At 39.0% G+C, this 18,056-nt stretch overlaps 1 protein-coding gene across 8 annotated transcripts in view; it reads left to right on the top strand.

Moving 5' to 3' along the window:
- The window catches only part of ANK3 (ankyrin 3), a 333,783-nt gene that overhangs the window by 288,355 nt on the left and 27,372 nt on the right, over positions 1-18,056 (top strand). For 5 of the 8 annotated variants that reach the window (XM_083149135.1, XM_083149129.1, XM_083149128.1 and 2 more), the window contains 5 exons: positions 1,433-1,558; positions 2,788-2,910; positions 5,492-5,518; positions 7,446-7,527; positions 10,218-17,714. In XM_083149135.1, the coding sequence (XP_083005261.1) occupies positions 1,433-1,558; positions 2,788-2,910; positions 5,492-5,518; positions 7,446-7,527; positions 10,218-17,714 (7,855 nt within the window). Of the gene's footprint in view, positions 1-1,432; positions 1,559-2,787; positions 2,911-5,491; positions 5,519-7,445; positions 7,528-10,217; positions 17,715-18,056 lie in introns of those variants that run through there. The other 3 variants (XM_083149133.1, XM_083149134.1, XM_083149132.1) reach the window with 2 other exon arrangements.

The following is an 18,056-nucleotide window of genomic DNA, read 5'->3' as shown; positions in this document are numbered from 1 at the left end:
GGGTGTTACTCCCCAAAAAAATACAGAAGGAAAAAAAGAAAAGGCTGCGATAGTAAATCCAATAAGTATTAAAAATTAATGATTAAACAATATTAGTACCACTAAAATTAGTTTTATTTTTGCGATATATAAAAGAAAAACAATGTAAACTCCACAATAATAAAGGTCAAAATTAGGCCATTAAAAACCTTTAAAAAAAAAAAAGGGGAAAAATTGTGTGGCTGAAAAAATTTATTAATAAATCAATACGGTACCGTATAATGATCCAGCTGGTTGTTTTTAGATTTAATTTGCAGATATAGAGTCCATCTCTTGATTATCCTCACTGATGGTATTGTGGGAAGGATAGAAGCAAAAGTACCCCACTGGCAGCTCTGTATGGAGGATCCAGATGCCCCTGCAGTGTGGTCGCCAGATGGATATTAAGGGGTACCTCTGGGTGATGACAGTATCCCAGGAATTGTGTCCAAAATATTAAATCTTCAGAGGTTCAAGATGGAGTTGGTAAAGTATGCGGTATCTCTGGACTGGATATTGTGGGGTCAGTCACAGTAAATTCCCCAACGCGTTTCACTCCACTGAGGAACTTTTTCAAGGCGCATACTTTACCAACTCCAAGTTAACTTTAACAAATTATTATGATTGCATTTTGTATGTAAAATGCCACAAGCAGTTCGAAGCATCATACATTATTAGGAGGGAGCTGTAATTGAACTGTGAGAGAAAAGGGCTGTAAGAACATGAGGGAAGAAGGCATCATTACTGATAATATAGTAAAATGGGGACTTAGTCTGTGCATAGTCACCTGGCTGCATTGTTAAGCCTATGGTCCATAGTTACTCCATCTGCTTAATCTGAGACCTGAACAGTCAGTATAGCTCTTATAGATCCTGTTGCCTGTAGATTGTGTTACCAGGATAGAATTATTCACAGTGGACTAAAACTATAGGAAATATGAGCTGATATGCATTATGAATGAATAGACTTAAAACAAAAAGAAAAAAACAACTGTAAAAAGGAATCTGGTTTCTGCAAGCCTATTATTAAATGGTGCTAGCGAACAATTAGCCTTGATTTGAATAAGCATGCGGGTCCCTCACAATCAGCATTTCTCCCTTTATGAGCAGTTGGTTCAATAATTCTAATAGCTATGTTATTGTTGTGTTTTATATGATTCATAACTGGCATTGGGCAGGTGGTTAACAACATGCAGTTGGTGGAGGGGGTATTGTAGCCTTTGCATGGCAGCATTGATTGTAGAGATTTCATTTTCTATGCTTTAAATGAAATCTCAGCAATCTGGTTACCAGATTGATTAAACAAAGTGCACCCCCATCTCAGGCTCCCTTTGCTGACAGACAGCCAGCTACTGTTCATATTTATTTGCCTGTAAAACTAATTTTTTTAATTTATTTTTTTATCATCCATACAGGTACTAGAAGGAAAACCCATCCATGTTGACTGCTATGGAAACCTCGCCCCACTAACGAAAGGAGGACAGCAACTTATTTTTAATTTCTATGCTTTCAAAGAGAACAGACTGCCATTTTCTGTAAAGGTACAAAAATATTTCTTATGATATATATATACATAATAAGTAACTAATAGCTAACTATTGTACAAAATGGCTGTTAGGCCGCTGCTGGAATGCAACTCCTCATAGGAGGAGCCTGATCTGTTCCTTTTATAAATGTTATTAATAGTGTTCAAGTTTAATGGCAATTCTTGGTCCTTGTCATTATTTTAGAGTTCAAGTTTGGTTACACACCATCTATACTGTTTGTATACTGTATTTATTTATTAATTAACAGTTTCTTATATAGCGAATACATATTCCGCAGCGCTTTACAGAGCATATTTGAACACTCACATTAGTCCCTGTCCCAGTGGAGCTTACAATCTATATTCCCTACCACATGTACACACAGACATTCTAGGGTTAATTTGTTGGGAGCAAATTAGCCTACCAGTATATTTTGGATTGTGAGAGGAAACCGGAGCACCCGAAGGAAACCCACGCAAGTACAGGGAGAATATACAAACTCCGCACAGTTAGAGCCATGGTGGGAATTGAACCCATGACCTCAGTGCTGTGAGGCAGTAATGCTAACCATTACACCATCCATACTGCCCGGTACTGCCCGGTACTGTAGTTTATGAACAATTAGTTAAACCAACACTTTTCAAGAATCCTTGTTCTATATAGATGTGCTACTTAGCACTTAAATTAAAGTGTGTCTTATCATAAAGGAACCAAGAGCTCCTAAACTGTGCATACACATTTATTGCTCCCTGTTGGTTGTTTATTTATGATACCCTCCAATAAGGAGGCTTGCAGGCTGCTGGCAGCAGCTATATTCTGGCAACATCAGGTTTGTCTTGCCTGTTAAATGATGGCCAATTTTAAACGTCTGGTAGACTCGCCGGAATCCCCCATTAGGGGAAAATATAATGGCCTGCAGGTTGCAGCCCCTCAAGTTTTTGTTAATTAAGCCACTAGATTTAAAGCACCAATTATTTAAAAGGAAAGCCAATTTCGGTTTGCTCTTTTGAGTTATTGCTGCTTTAAATCCATCAGCTAAGTCACTGAAAACATGCAGGTGGTTGCAACCTGAAGGCTATTGGACAGGTCTTAACAAAGTACTGTACACAAGATCTATAATGTCATCTGCTGCCACAATAATAGAAAATTCTGTTTACATTGAGGTTATTTTGTAGACTCTTTCATCTAATATCTGTTTACCAGTTGTGCGTTCCTTGAAAGCTGATTTTAAAATGTAATTTTAGGTGAGAGACCCCAGCCAAGAGCCCTGTGGTCGGCTGTCATTTTTGAAAGAGCCAAAGACAACAAAAGGCCTGCCACAGACTGCCATCTGCAACCTCAATATCACTCTGCCGACTCAGAAAAAGGTAATCAGGCTCAGACGGAAAGATCACCTTTCTATATTGCTTTAGTTATAACTTTTAATAGACGGCAATAGTAATTTTCCCATCTGCCGTGTTGTAGATTTAAACAAGAACCCCGAAATGCAGTTTCCTCTTATTACGTCTCATACCACCTCCTCCGGTCTATAGTCCACCGTACAACAGAACCACATTTACCAATTTCCCAATCCGGCGGTTCCACTGCTCTTCCAACTAAGGGGGGTATTCAATGTTAGTCGACCTCCCACAGCCATCTCCCGACGGGGCCCTATTCAATGCTGTCTTTCCCGACAGCATTGAACAGGGGTTCTCCGCAGAACGAGCCCGACATCACAAGCTGTCGGGCTTGTTCTGCCGAGAAAAGCCAGAAATAGGCGAGCTCCCTGCCGGAGCTCATCTATTTCCATCCTCAACTTGCGGCCACGCCCCCTTCTCGCCGCTCGGCGGCCGGGACATTGAATCCGGACCGCCGAGCTCACGTCGAGCAAAGCGAGAACGGGACAGGGGCGCTCGACAGCCGCACCCCTGACATTGAATACCCCCCTAAATCTGCCATTTTGCGATCCACTGGGCATTGGGATAATTAAAAATTAAAAACGTTCCCCAATTTCCTGATTTCTATAATTTTCAGCCGAATTGGCAATCATGTGTAATGTTCCCGATTCCCAGTCCAGGGATTGTAAAATTGTGTCACTCCACACCTGATGTTTAGTAGCCTCAAGTTTGAAGTGGTTTCTTACCCAGGTAATGTGTGTAACATTATAGTTACTGCTTGAAATAGCCTTTTCCGATCAGTGCGGGAAGGGCGGAGCCCTTTAGCAAGTAGTAGCCAATACAAGGCCGGTGCTGGAAGCGGCACAATGGAGTTGCTCTTTCTGTGCATACTCTGGTGACTGCTATGTTGCACTAGGTCGTACCAGATTCTTTACATGTTGATTGTAAGTGACAGAACCTTACAGGTGGTTCCTCCACTGACTTAAAGTGTTCATTCTAGCACCCGCCATCTTTGAAAACCCATGCAGTTCGTCTTCCCTGCCTGGGGTGTCGCTGTCTGCTGTAGTGCTTCTAGCACAGTGTAGTCTGTATATCAGCACTGATATGCAAACCAGACCTGTGCTAGAAACACCACAGCAGACAGCGACATCCCAGGCAGGGAACAGGAACTGCATGGGTTTTTAAAGATGGCGGGTGCTAGAATAAACACTAGACTTATAGATGATGGGAGGCTTCCTAGTAGGGGAAACTCCAATTTGAGTAAAGAGTTTGCTTAAAACATTTCTTAAGTATCCTGGGGAACCACTTCAAATAAACATGTGTTTGTATTTTAACCATGTCATATTAACACCACAAATGAAACAAACAAAGAAAGCAGCAAAATACAAAATATATTAATCCCAAAAAGTGCTTCACACAGATCTCCGCAATGTACCATGCATTGAGTGTGAGCTCTGTTGAGTAGATACACATAGTAATTTGTTAGGTCATGGACCATGGTGGTAAAGAAAGACTTGCAGTGCAAGCACTTAGTGATAGCAGGGTCTTGGGTACTGGCAGTGTGTTTAAATAGCAACAGAGGGCCTGACAATTGTGCCTGTTTTAAAGTTGGAATCCTTATTTTCTATTCTTAGAAGCTTCATAGATATGTTAAATGTGTTCAATTTACTTATTTACTGCCACGTGGTGATTTATGATTACTGCTTGGTACCTGGATACTATGTACTATGTATATATTATAACAAAAACATTCTAGACAAAGGATTCATTGCCCCATAAATACTACTTGTTCAGACATGTATAAAACATATATATTATCTCTGTATAGTAACTGTGAGTTATGATCTCATCTATTCAGTGCTTGGCAGGAATAGCTATGATCCAGCCTGCATGAGTTATTGTAAATGAGTGTAGGTACTCCTGTCTGTGCGTCTAAGTCTACTTGATGACTCTTAATATCCATATCATTAACAGTAAAGAACACATTATATATACCATATTATGTTATGTTCACAAGTAGCAAAAGTCTACCATCCCACCAGTCAGGACTTTTGTCCCAACTGTTGGGAAGTTGTCTCCATCTCTAAGGTGTGAAGGTTCTGCATTCACTTGCCAAGGTGTTTCTAGGAGAAGGCCAGAGGTTTGAGGGTGGTCTGATGCTTCAGAAATGTTTCACATGCCCCCAGAGAGCTTGGCAGACCCTGGGGCACCTCTAACATAACTGTTCCACGTCCACTTTTTCTATTTACTGTTTATATAATGTTATCGCTTTCTCCTGGATTTCACCTCACCATGCAAAGCTCTTAGGACTAAGTGACGAATATGTGTTGTTCCCAATGTGGTGTCATAACTGTAATGTATGTGAAAGTGGGTTCCCAAGCTCACAGCGTGAGTGTGTATTATTCTGATGACCTGTTTGTTTCTCTACATTCTTGATTTACTTGTCTACTTATCTTCTCGTGCCAGTCTTTGCTGTTTCTGTGCTTGCGCTGCTGCCTACCTCTCCCTTTTCATGTCCTAATATTCTTTTCCCTGCTGCCCACTATACTTTACCTTATCTTGGATACCAAAGGAAACAGAGTCAGACCAAGATGACGAGGTAATATAAAACATGCAACTTTTTGTATTCCAATCAGACGTAGACACGGCTATTGGGTCAATCCTGCAAATCTGGGCGCATATGAAATACATAGGTTGCAATGCTTAACTGCAATTAGATTGCATTTATGCTGCATGACTTCATACTCCAATGTCCATGTATGCTAAGTGTTGGGAACTAATTGCAGCTGTATGACACGACACATGTATGTGAACCCGTGCAGTAGGTCTAATTCATATGTGTCCAAATTGGCAGGGCTGATCCGGTAACTGACACATATTTTTTGCTAATATCTAACATTTATAACCTCTTTTCATGACAATACAGCTTTCATAGCTGCAAATCTACAATTTTTCTAGACATTCTATGTAGTTTCTTTGCAAGTGCACAATCATTTTATCTTTCCTTGTACTTTGCTATGGGCAAATGAATTCTTCCACAACTAGGAACCTTGGCTGGTTTTTAATATAGTGATTGTTTTTTTCTTAGTGCAGGATCAGTTTTTGTAGGCGTACAATTCTTCAGTTCAAATTTTGCACCTTTCTTTATTTGCTTTATCCCGCTTGACAATTCAGCACGTTCCTGAGCACTGTCCCGTCTTATAAAGCCTGTGTGATATTTTCAGAAACAATGTTTCAGCTTTTGTTTTTTTAACAATATAAATTAACAATTTTAAAATTAATAAACAATTTTTTTTTTTTTTTTTAAGTTCTCTATGTATGCACAATTTTATAAGCACACATTTCTACCCCTTTTCTACCTTAGTTCTGGGTCTAATCTGGGATTTGGAACATGGTTCCAAGCCGGTCAGACTTGGCACTGTCCTGGGATGTCACCTTTTGCACTGCATATGTGTGCAGTGTCTTTTTGGCTGGCACTTGGAGATGGCATCCCTGCTGTTCGGGAGGTATAGGCACTGCGGTTTGGGAGGTATGGTCTTTTAATCTGGTATTCTGGTATAAACGTGTCCCGGGTCAGATGACCTGTGTAACCAGTTTACAGAGGCCTTTAACCCAGACCATCCCTGCTTACTTTGGATTCCTCGGTAAATGGACCCAGATTTGTTTTTTTATACCCCTTTCCACTGCGAAATAACCTGTGTTTTTCAAGACAGTGTAAAAGGGGTATTATATTCACATAATCCAGATGAAAAGAAACCTGCTTCTCTCTACATTGGCGGTTGGAACTTCTGGGCGGCATAGCCGCATTGACTCTGGAAATGGGGACGTTACCTCACATAAAGGGGGCATGGCTTATCAGGAATGATGCTCCCACAAGCCACGCCTCCCGGTTTCTCCTTCAAGGGGGAATGACCAGAGCGCTGTCCCTCTGTCTGCAGTGAATAGGCGCACAGCATCTATTCCCTGCTTCTCTGCTATGGAGAGCAGCGGGTAGCAGGGAGGACTCCCAACTGCCCTACCATTACCAACCACAATGGGAAAAAAACAGGACTGTCCGGCTAAAATTGGGACAGGTAGGAGGTATGCAATCTACACTCCAAAAATGACAATCTTAGAGTTTTGTCTATACCAGTCTGCAAACAGAGAAATCACCTATAAGCAGTGTATAGAAATGTAAACAACAAAATTTATGAATTTATGCAAATATTTTGGAAAGCCCGTTTTCTAAATATAAATAAAAGTATATTGAGCAGATTTATATTTGTAGCCTTGTAAAAGTGACCCAAATATTGTTTATTTTTCATTATAAAATTTAAATATGCTTTATTGTCCTGAACGTGTAGTAAATTAGTAGAGAGAGCAGTGTGTTGTGTCGCGCTGTCTGCTACATGTGATTTGTGTGATTTGTGTATTTCAATTTTATTTTTTTAAATCATGTTTTATCTCTCTATATTAGGTGTACTTAACATTTGCTGGCAGTTATAACATTGTAGAAAGATAATCATTTTATTATTTTGTCCCTGCAGACAGAGAAAGTGGATCGTCGTCAGAACTTTGTGTCTCTAGCCTTGCGTAAGCGATACAGCTATCTGACTGAGCCTGGAATGAGTGAGTTTAATAACATTCTAACAATACTAATCCCTTTAAAAGAAGAGTTTTCTTACTGACATGTCAATTTTTATTTTCATAGAGTGTAGTGAGGGCTTTTTAAATGATTTCACATTAATATATAACCAGCCTGTTATTAGATATGTTTGGACCAGTTAGAAAAGGGGGAAATTATCAAGCAGTGTTTCAATGTGGGGGGGTTGCAATATGCTGAGAAGTCCCTTAGACCACATACCGTTTAGGCCAAACCAATTTAAAACCAATTGTGAAAGATGCAGTTTTACTTTGTGGACTGGTAATGTGCATTACCAGGTGGGGGTCTACTGTGTTCAGTTTTCCCTACTGGGTGGGTGGCTCCCTGCCACACTTACTTGTGTTAAGTTGAAATACAATTATATTTATCAATATTTTACACTTGGACTGTTACAGCCAACATTGGGCAGCTACTTTCTAGATGGGGGTGCAGATTATTTGCCCCGCCCCGGAGGACCAATAATTTGTTTGCCCTTATCCCAGAGGACCAATCATTTTTTGCCCCCTCCCCAGATTACTGATAATTTGTTTGCCCCTCCCCTGAAGACAAGGAGTTATCAGGCTGGGAAGTGTGGACAATGGAAGGGAATGGACATTTTCTCTTTTTGTTTTGGCAAGCATGAAAGTGCAAAAAGTGTGCATTTTGAGCTACTGTACTTCACTTGCCAAAAGTGTGTCTTTTATTTTTCAATGTTTAATTGCGGCTTTACCATGCGGTTTGGTAACTATCCATCTAATACATCTGTATGCTTCTATAAGCATCGGTATTGCGTTTGCAGATTGCGTTTGTGTGTTCTGATGTTCGGGTTGACCTTTAACATTTTCCAAACCGCACATCAAAGCACAAGAAAACCCTGAGGTTTTATTAATTTGCCCCCTCTGTTTTTTTATGTACAGAGTTTAGCCATACCTGAATCTGTTGAGACAAACCATCTTTTCTTGCACAACTCACAATTGTCTTGTATACATTGGACAGTGTAGAATTGTAGGCAGGCACCAATTATCTTGGGCATTCCATTGATGCAGCTGCTGGTTCAGATACTGTTCTTGATAGCTGAGTTTGTCAAAGCCAGCAACGTAAATTAATTTTTATGTTTTTGTTTGGAGAGTAAAAAAACAACCTCAAAAATATAAATACACTGCATATACTGTAATATAATTGTCATTATCTAATGTTGTAGGGGGTGTTTAAAGTTTGGTATTATGAAAAAAAATTTTACGGAATCAACTTAAATGAATAGGAAAGTCTTGATATAAATAAATAATCCGCAAAATATAGGCACGAGACTTCTTCAGATTTTTTTTTTATCACATGTACATTAAATACAGAGCAATCCAATCATTGCTGGGTTCGTACTGAATAAGTTTATAAATGGGATGTCTGAGAAATGAAGCATCACTGTGCTGTTAACTAATTTTACAGTAGTAAATATATCATGTACTTGGTGGATAATTCCTAATGCAATGGATAATTTCATATTTATATGCTGAAAATGACGTAGATAAAAATGTATGTAAGTTGTTGTAGTCACAAAGAAACTCTTCTTTTTAAAGCAAATGTGAATGAACAATTGTTTTCCAAATCCAGTCTCCAAATAAAAAGTATTTTTAGACAATTATGTAACTTCTTTTTATTTTATTTTTGTAATCTTATTTTTCTATGAAACCTGCAAATGTCTGCAATGAAATGACTGGCATTGGGAAATATTTGTGACAAATGCGTTTAAAAATAATACAATCTCATAATCCATTGCTTGTTTTGACATAACATTCCATGCACGCCTACGTACAGAAATTGTTTTTTAGTTTCCCCTGCTTGACCATGTTCTCAGTGATTGTTTCACGTGTCATCTTGAACCAATGGTTTTAAATCCATTTCATTTCACGTTTTCCTTGGTTTTACAAAAAATATATAAAAAATTAGACCACAACAGCATGAAAAAAAAAAACGAGAAGATAAAAATGATTTTGAAATAATCTGATCTTATTGGCTTTGTGATTGTGCAACTTATATCTAATTTATGCATGGGAGAGAAAAATACTCGAACGTATCAAAGATTATCCACATTTTGCACTGTACTTGCCTGTCACATACATAAATCTGGAATCTGCATGAAAAGTTCTGACTTAAATATATATATATATATATTAAAAAAAAATATTAAAAGTCATGTTTACAATTTATATTTTTTTCAATTGACAGTGTGTGTCATAATGGGGCAACCAGAGAAAGCGCAAATGACAATACTAATTCTGAACACTAACTCTACACATCTACACTGTATTAGGCAGGACAATACAGCTTGTATTATATTTCAGCACATCAGAAAGTCAATAGGAAGTCTGAGCAGCATTGTGTGTTTTGTAGTCCTTTTTACTCATGTTGTCTTTTCTTTTTCCATTGTTTCTTTTCTGCTGTATGTTCTTCACTTTATGTTGCTTTTGTCATCAACTCCTTTTATGTCCACAAAAGTGCCCCTTTTTTTCTTTTTAGCCCGCTCATTTCACAATAACCATCATCCTGACTCATGAATACAGTTGTATTTGCTTTTGAAATAATATAATCGTTACTGACCAATTTTTTTTTTCTCTGGTCTCTCTGTTTTTTCAAACACTTTTCGTTAATTTTGCATTTAATTTAATTTTGCTCGTGAAAGAACTCGATCGGAACACAGCACCAACAAGAACTTTGCCTGCTACTTATGCATACAAGCCAGGCTTTCAAACAAGACCATATCAGTCATGGACAACTGCACCAATTACAGTGCCTGGCCAGACCAAATCAGGCTTTACCTCTCTGTCCAGCTCTTCCTCCAATACTCCATCAGCATCCCCATTAAAGTCAATTTGGTCTGTCTCCTCTGCTTCTCCAATAAAATCTACTCTAGGAGCTTCTACTACATCTTCTGTTAAATCTGTTAGTGATGTAGCATCTCCACTGAGAACATTTCGGACAATTGCTTCACCGATAAAAACTGTTGTGACACAGTCTCCGTATTCACTTCAAGGTTCCACTGGTCTGCCAATTAGAACTTCAACCATCGCAGAAGCTCCAGCTTTCAAGGGATTATCCTCCACCTCAGTTTTTGCTTCCAGAACTTCTCCAGTGACCACTGCTGGCTCTCTTTTAGAAAGATCATCCATTACAATGACACCTCCAGCATCCCCAAAATCAAATATTAACATGTATTCCTCAACCTTGCCATTTAAATCCATCATTACATCTGCAGGGTCACTTTCATCTTCTCCTCTAAAATCTGTGGTTTCTCCCATTGCCTCTACTCCTTCTAAAGTGAGCATAGCGTCCTCTCTTTTATCACCTTTAAAGATTGGGAATGGTCCAAGTGAAGTTGGATTAATGAATGGGTCTGCATCACCTTTAAAGTACCCACTCTGCTCAAATTATATCAATGGATCAGCAGTAAATTTGCAAGACAAGATATCAGCAATTACAAAATCTGCAACTGCAACAGTTAACACAACAATTGATACAGCTGAAAAAAATTATTCTGCTCCAACTACAACGCAAATGCAATATTCACCTCTCAAGTCGTTTGCATCAACTGCATCTGCTTTTCAGACAATAAGAACTCCCCCTTCTGGTGCAGTGTACACATCTTTTAGGTCTACATTGTCCTCTACTACCTCATCTGTTACATCATCAACATTAACTGTACCGGTATATTCTGTGGTAAATGTGTTGTCAGAGCCTACTTTAAAAAAACTGACAGAGTCTGCATCCTTGAATAAATCAGCTGCTGCCCTTGTGACAGCATCAAAAAACTTATCAACTGAACCCACCAATCAGTTTAGTCGAATTTCCTCACCTCTTAAAACATCCTTGTTTCTGTCCCCTGCTGCACTTAAGTTATCTACCACTTCATCATTGTCCTCAAGTCAGGAGATTTTGAAAGATGTTGCAGATATGAAAGAAGACCTCATAAGAATGACCGCAATTTTACAAACTGATACTTCTGAAGAAAAACCATTTCATTCTGAAATTATTAAAGAAGTGAGAATTGAAGATGAAGAACCATTTAAAATTGTAGAGAAAGTAAAAGAGGACTTGGTAAAAGTTAGTGAAATTTTAAAAAAAGATGTGTTCTGTGATCAAGGCCAGTCTCCAGAAGACGATTGGGTAGAATTTAGTAAGGAAGAACTTGAAGAAGCTAGAGAGGGTGCCAGCATCAGCCTGCCTTTATATACTCCAGAAAAAATAGAGTTAAAATCCAGAACTTTATCTGAAAAGGACTATAACTTAACAAAAGTGATTGATTACTTGACTAATGATATTGGTGGGAATACATTTTCAAACCTGAAATACAAATATGATGATGGAAAAAAAGAAGGGGAAGAGAAACAAAAAAGAGTTTTGAAACATGATCATAAACTTAAAATGCCTCCACCATCAATGAGATCTTCAGCATCTGAAAAAGAGCTGTGCAAAATTGCAGATTCTATCTTTGGAACAGACATGATATTAGAGTCTCCAGATGAATTTTCACAACACGAGCAGGATAAAAGTCCTTTGTCTGATAGCGGATTTGAAACAAGAAGTGAAAAAACTCCATCTGCCCCACAAAGTGCTGAGAGCACTGGTCCTAAACCGCTTTTTCATGATGTACCTATCCCTCCAGTAATTACAGAAACAAGAACAGAGGTGGTTCACGTTATAAGGAGCTACGAACCATCCACGGGAGAGTCTGTGGAACCTGACAAAGGGGAAACTCTGCAGTTAAAATCTGATAAAACTTTTATGGAGCTAGAACAATATCCACCTGGATCCATGAAAGGAACAAATAATGCATTTCAGCTAAATGCTGGAAATGATGAAGAAGACCAAAAAGGGGTTTTGGGAAAGGGCGTACGAGTTAAAGAAGAAACTCATATAACAACTACGACAAGAATGGTTTACCATCCTTCTCCAGCTGCTGAAAAATCTGAAAGAATAGAAGAAAGCATGTCTGTACATGATATAATGAAAGCCTTCCAGTCAGGTCGCGATCCATCCAAAGAGCTGGCAGGCCTGTTTGAGCATAAAACGTCTATGGCTTCAGATGCTCAGAAGTGTACTGAAACTTCGCAACAACATGCTGAAAGGGACACCAAAATGAAACCTAAACTGGAGCGCATTATTGAGGTCCATATTGAGAAAGGTAACCAAGCTGAGCCTACAGAAGTCATAATTAGAGAAACAAAAAAACATCCAGAGAAGGAAATGTATGTTTATCAAAGGGATTTAAGTCAGGGAGATTATAACATCAGAGATATGGTAACAGAAAGAAATAAGATGTTTCCGTGTTCAGATGAACAGGGACAAGCAGAAGAAGAGGAATTAACAGCAGAAGAGTCTCTACCATCTTATCTGGAGTCTTCAAGAGTAAATACCCCAGTTTCACAAGAAGAAGACAGCCGTCCAAGTTCTGCTCAACTTATATCAGATGACTCATACAAAACACTAAAATTACTGAGTCAACATTCAATAGAATATCATGATGATGAATTATCTGAGCTGAGAGGGGAGTCATACAGGTTTGCTGAAAAAATGCTCCTGTCTGATAAATTGGACGACACTGAGGAGGGCGTAACAGAGCTTGCTTTAATTCTTGGGTCTGACTTCCAGCGACCTGAAAAACAATGCAGAGAAAAAGCAATCACTGCACCAAAGAAGGAAGTGCTTTCAAAAATTGAAAATGGCATAGGTAAAATGTCCAGTGATGACTCTCTAGATAAAGTTACAGTGTTGCATTATGCTGGAGATTCTAAAAGCCCCAAACATGCCATGTGGATGCGATTTACAGAGGATAGGCTAGACAGGGGTAGAGAAAAGCTTTTATATGAAGACAGGGTGGTCAGAACTGTTAAAGAGGCAGAAGAAAAGTTGACAGAAGTATCACAATTTTTTCGGGACAAAACTGAAAAGCTAAATGATGAGCTTCAGTCACCGGAGAAGACACCTCACAAAAAAAACGGTAAACAATATCATTCAGGTTATAGTTCTACTAACAGTAGCCCAGAAAAATTAAAGGTTACAGATTTTAGAACTTCCAGTGATGACTGGACTAAAACTCACCAGTTCATGCATGATGGAAAGTGCATCTCAATAGCCGATGATCGGAAAGCAACAAGTTTGCCTTGCAGTCCTGAAAAGAGGGTTTTTGACCACAAGGCAGATATCGTGCAATCAGGAACTCAGTCTGGCTTCCAGCTAAAACAGTCCAAGCTCAGCTCTATCAAATTAAAATTTGAGCAAAGTATAAATCTTAAGAATAAGGACAATTCTCAGGAGGAAAAAAAACATGGTTCTCCATCCAAAATTCCAGTAAAAAAAAATCAGGACAATCTTCTTCCATTTTTTCAGTTTTACACAAAAGAAAAGCAACAAAAGACCATTGAGGAAATGAACGGAGAGCTACCTTTACTCAAGGAATCCATCACAGAAGCCATTAATGAGGAATGCTCCAAATTCAAAGAAATGATTAAAAACAGCAGCGGATTTTTAGATAAAAACACAGATAAAAAAATTGGACTAATGGATCAATTTCCACAACAGTCAGAAAATGATGTATCTGGCACTAAGGACTTGGCTTCCCCAGACAAAAAAATATATAGAACATGGGAGATGTCTGGAGCCCCTAATCAGAAGACACACAAGGAAAAACTTACCCATGTTTTCATACAGGACAAAGACACAGAAATGAATGGATCTCATCTCCCAAACCATGGCATTGATAAAGAACAAACATTGTCCAGAAATGGATCCTGCACAGGAGAAATAAAAGACAGTTGCGTTAAGTCTCCTTCCAAAAAACTTTTGTACACAGAACTAGCTCGAAAGGATGTAGGATATACCAATGAGAGAAAGAATGAGAACAGGAAGGAAGGGACAAGTGTATCACACATTCCTGTCAGAATTACTGAAGACAGGAGAGCAGGTCATAGTCCAGACAATCATAACTTCAAATCCAAATTAGAAAGTGAATTTAATAAAACACCTACACCACCTAAAATTAATCAGATTAAGCCTGATATTCTGCATTCAAAATTTATCACAGATGAGAGCAACAGACGCACAGATGCTCTACTGAGCAAAGCCCGGGATTACCTGGGCTTATCACCTTCTAGTGAAGATACTGATCTATCCCCTGTAAAGTCCCCAGATTCTTTAGAGTGTAGTCCTACTAAAGAATGTTCAGCTGAAGCTAGGACATTTGAGGACATAGATAAAAAATATTCATCAGCAAATACAGAGGCATTAAAAGAGATAAAAACATTACCAGTATATGTCAGTATTGTACAAGTAGGTAAACAACATGAAATAGAGGCACAACAAGGAGGTGCTAAAAAGGTAGTTAGCCAGGAGAGTAGGAGTGTTCAAGAGACCAGAGGTACACTCTTTACTAGTAAACCACAAAAACAACCACCGTCTCCTCAGGGCAGCCCTGAGGATGACACCTTAGAACAAGTGTCATTTATAGATAGCTCTGGAAAAAGCCCTTTAACTCCAGAGACACCTAGTTCAGAGGAAGTTAGCTATGAGTTTAATTCTAAAACCCCCGACTCATTAATGCCATATATTCCAGGAAAGCCAAGCCCTATACCTGAAGTTTCAGAAGAGTCAGAGGAAGAGGATGTAGTCAGACTACCCTCTATTAAGCAGAGCATTCCAGATACCCAAAATTCTAATTTAGTAAAACCAGCCACTATTAACCAAGACTTAAGCAAAAGAACAAAAGACAACAGAGTGGCATATATTGAGTTCCCCCCTCCACCACCTTTAGATTCTGAGCACAGTGATTCTAGTAAAAAAAATATGGACAATTCAACTGACAGTGAAATGGAACTGACTGAAGTTAATCTTCAAGATGATCAGGACAAGTTTCTGTCAGCTGAGCCAGTTATTAGAGTGCAGCCACCATCTCCTGTTCCCCCTGAACTAGAATTTAGTGATTCAAGCGATGATGAGTCAATTCTCCAACCTGTTGCTATTAAGAAGTATACTTTCAAAATGAACGATGAAGAGGTAAAAGAATGTACAAAAATGAATACATCTGGGAAGCCTTGTCCACCAAAACAAGCTTCAGAATTAGAAATGGGCTTGAGTACATCATCTAATGACCTTGAACAAAATGGTAATAATGATCAATCTGTTACAGATTGTTCCATAGCAACCACTGCAGAATTCTCACATGATACAGATGCAACTGAAATCGATTCTCTTGATGGATATGATTTGCAGGATGAAGACGATGGATTGACTGAACATGATGCTAAACTTGCACTAAGTGAAGAAGTAGAAATAAAAAAGGAACCTTGGACTAAGGAAGGTGTTCTGAAACACAGTGATCGTAGCTTTAGCCAAAGTAAACTTGAAGTTATTGAAGAAGAAAAACTAGTAACTGAGGAGTATAAACCATGTCGAAAAATATCAGACGGTGAGAAGAAAAGTGACTCAGGTGATAAGAAGCAAGGGGCTCAGTTTTTTACATTGGAAGGAAGACATCCTGATAGAACAGTGTTTCCAGATTCATACTTTAGCTACAAAGTGGATGAAGAGTTTGCAACGCCTTTTAAAACAGTGGCTACAAAAAGCCTTGACTTTGATCCCTGGTCTAGTAAAGCAGGAGATGATGATGTGTTTGAAGCCAAATCCAAAGATGAAGACCCAAAACCTTATAGTCTGGCTGTAGAAGATCGGTCTCAAGCAACCACACCAGACACCACTCCAGCCAGAACACCTACAGATGAAAGTACTCCAACAAGTGAGCCCAACCCCTTCCCGTTTCATGAAGGGAAGATGTTTGAGATGACTCGCAGTGGTGCTATTGACATGAGCAAGAGGGATTTTGTTGAAGAAAGACTCCAATTTTTTCAGATTGGTGAGCATAATTCTGGAGGGAAGTCAGGGGACAAGGGGGAAGGGGATAAAATTACTGCCATCACACTTCCACAGTCAGGGGACATCTTGGTAGACCCCATCCTAGAAAAACAAGTAGAGACAACTACAGTTGAACATGCCACCATCATCCAGGGAAACGGAGATTGTCTTGATGGAACAAATGGTAATAATTTATTGGACAAACCAGCAGCTACTACTAATTGTAAAGTTGATCCTAAAATGCGCACGCCTATTAAGATGGGCATTTCTGCCTCAACCATGACCACGAAGAAAGATGGCACTGGCGATGTAGCAGATAAAATAGATTCTGTGCCAGATTCTCAGAATTTAGATAATGATAGCAAGACTGTTTTAGCAAACACATCAACCACAGAGACCATTATCAACCACATAGAAATACACGATTTTCAGGCAGAAAACTATAATAATAATAACAACTTGGATTCTTTTGCCCTCAATGTAAATAATAACACAATAAATTTGGTACTTAGTAAGGACTGTGAATCCAAGTCTGTAAAAAAAGTTAGTACAACAATAGTTAATGTAGATAAAGAACTGGGGACAGCCAATCAAAATATTGCAAAACATAAACAACTAGTTAAGAAAACGGAGTCTAGACTAGCAGATTCACCAGGGAATAGACCACGGTCTAAACTACCAATCAAAGCCATATCTGTAAAGCCCATTACTATCCAATCTAGCAATACAAACACATCACTTTGTAGAAGAAAATTGCCTACTAAGACTGAGAAAGGCATGAGACAAGAATCTATGTCAAATGCAGAAGTAAAATCTAAAATCCCTATAAAAAACATCAATAGACCAAATCCACCCATACAGAGGAAAGCCGCACCTAAACACAACAAGCCAGCACAGGTAGAGAAGGAGGCCGTTAAACCGACTCCTTCAAAACTACCAGTAAAGGTAAGATCTATGCCCAGTGCCACGTCAGCAGCCAAAGTAAAGAAACATGAGTTCAGTGAGGTTTGTAAACATTCTATTGAATATTTTAAGGGAATTAGTGGTGAGACATTAAAGCTTGTGGATCGCTTGTCCGACGAAGAGAAAAAGATGCAGACTGAGATCTCTGATGATGAAGACAGTACATCGCGAAATACATCATTATCTGAAGCCACCCAAGTGTCCCAGCCTTCCGTTACTTCGAGGTCTGCTAAAGACATGAAAGCAGACGCAACATCTTTAAAATCAAAGATTGAAAAGGCCGACAGTGAGAGAAGGAGCAGTAGGAGGACTGGTGAGAATAAAGGCAGTCAGGTTTCTGGAGCTGTAATAGCTCACATCGTGGAAATCCAGCCTAGTTTGTAAACCTCTCGACTTGTTGACCTTAGTGCATGACCTGTCGTGATTGCTTGTGGAGTGACCTATGTTAGTTTCCATTCTTCCATTGTCATCTGTGTCTGTTGTCTCGCACTACTTGTTCTTTATTCCAAGAAAACATACACTTAGATAGTAAAGCATGCCAGAAACATGACACCGTACCCATAATTACAAATATGAATGAAGCCTTCACTTGGGCAACACCTTCCAACACTTGTGCTTACCTCCCATACACTCACCCAGCATGTCTACTGCCATT

The sequence above is a fragment of the Crinia signifera genome, chromosome 6, assembly GCF_055691185.1.
Source record: "Crinia signifera chromosome 6, ASM5569118v1, whole genome shotgun sequence".
In the NCBI taxonomy this organism is placed as follows: domain Eukaryota; kingdom Metazoa; phylum Chordata; class Amphibia; order Anura; family Myobatrachidae; genus Crinia; species Crinia signifera.
The sequence above is the reverse complement of the archived record's forward strand: the minus strand, read 5'-3'. Positions and strand labels throughout refer to the sequence as shown.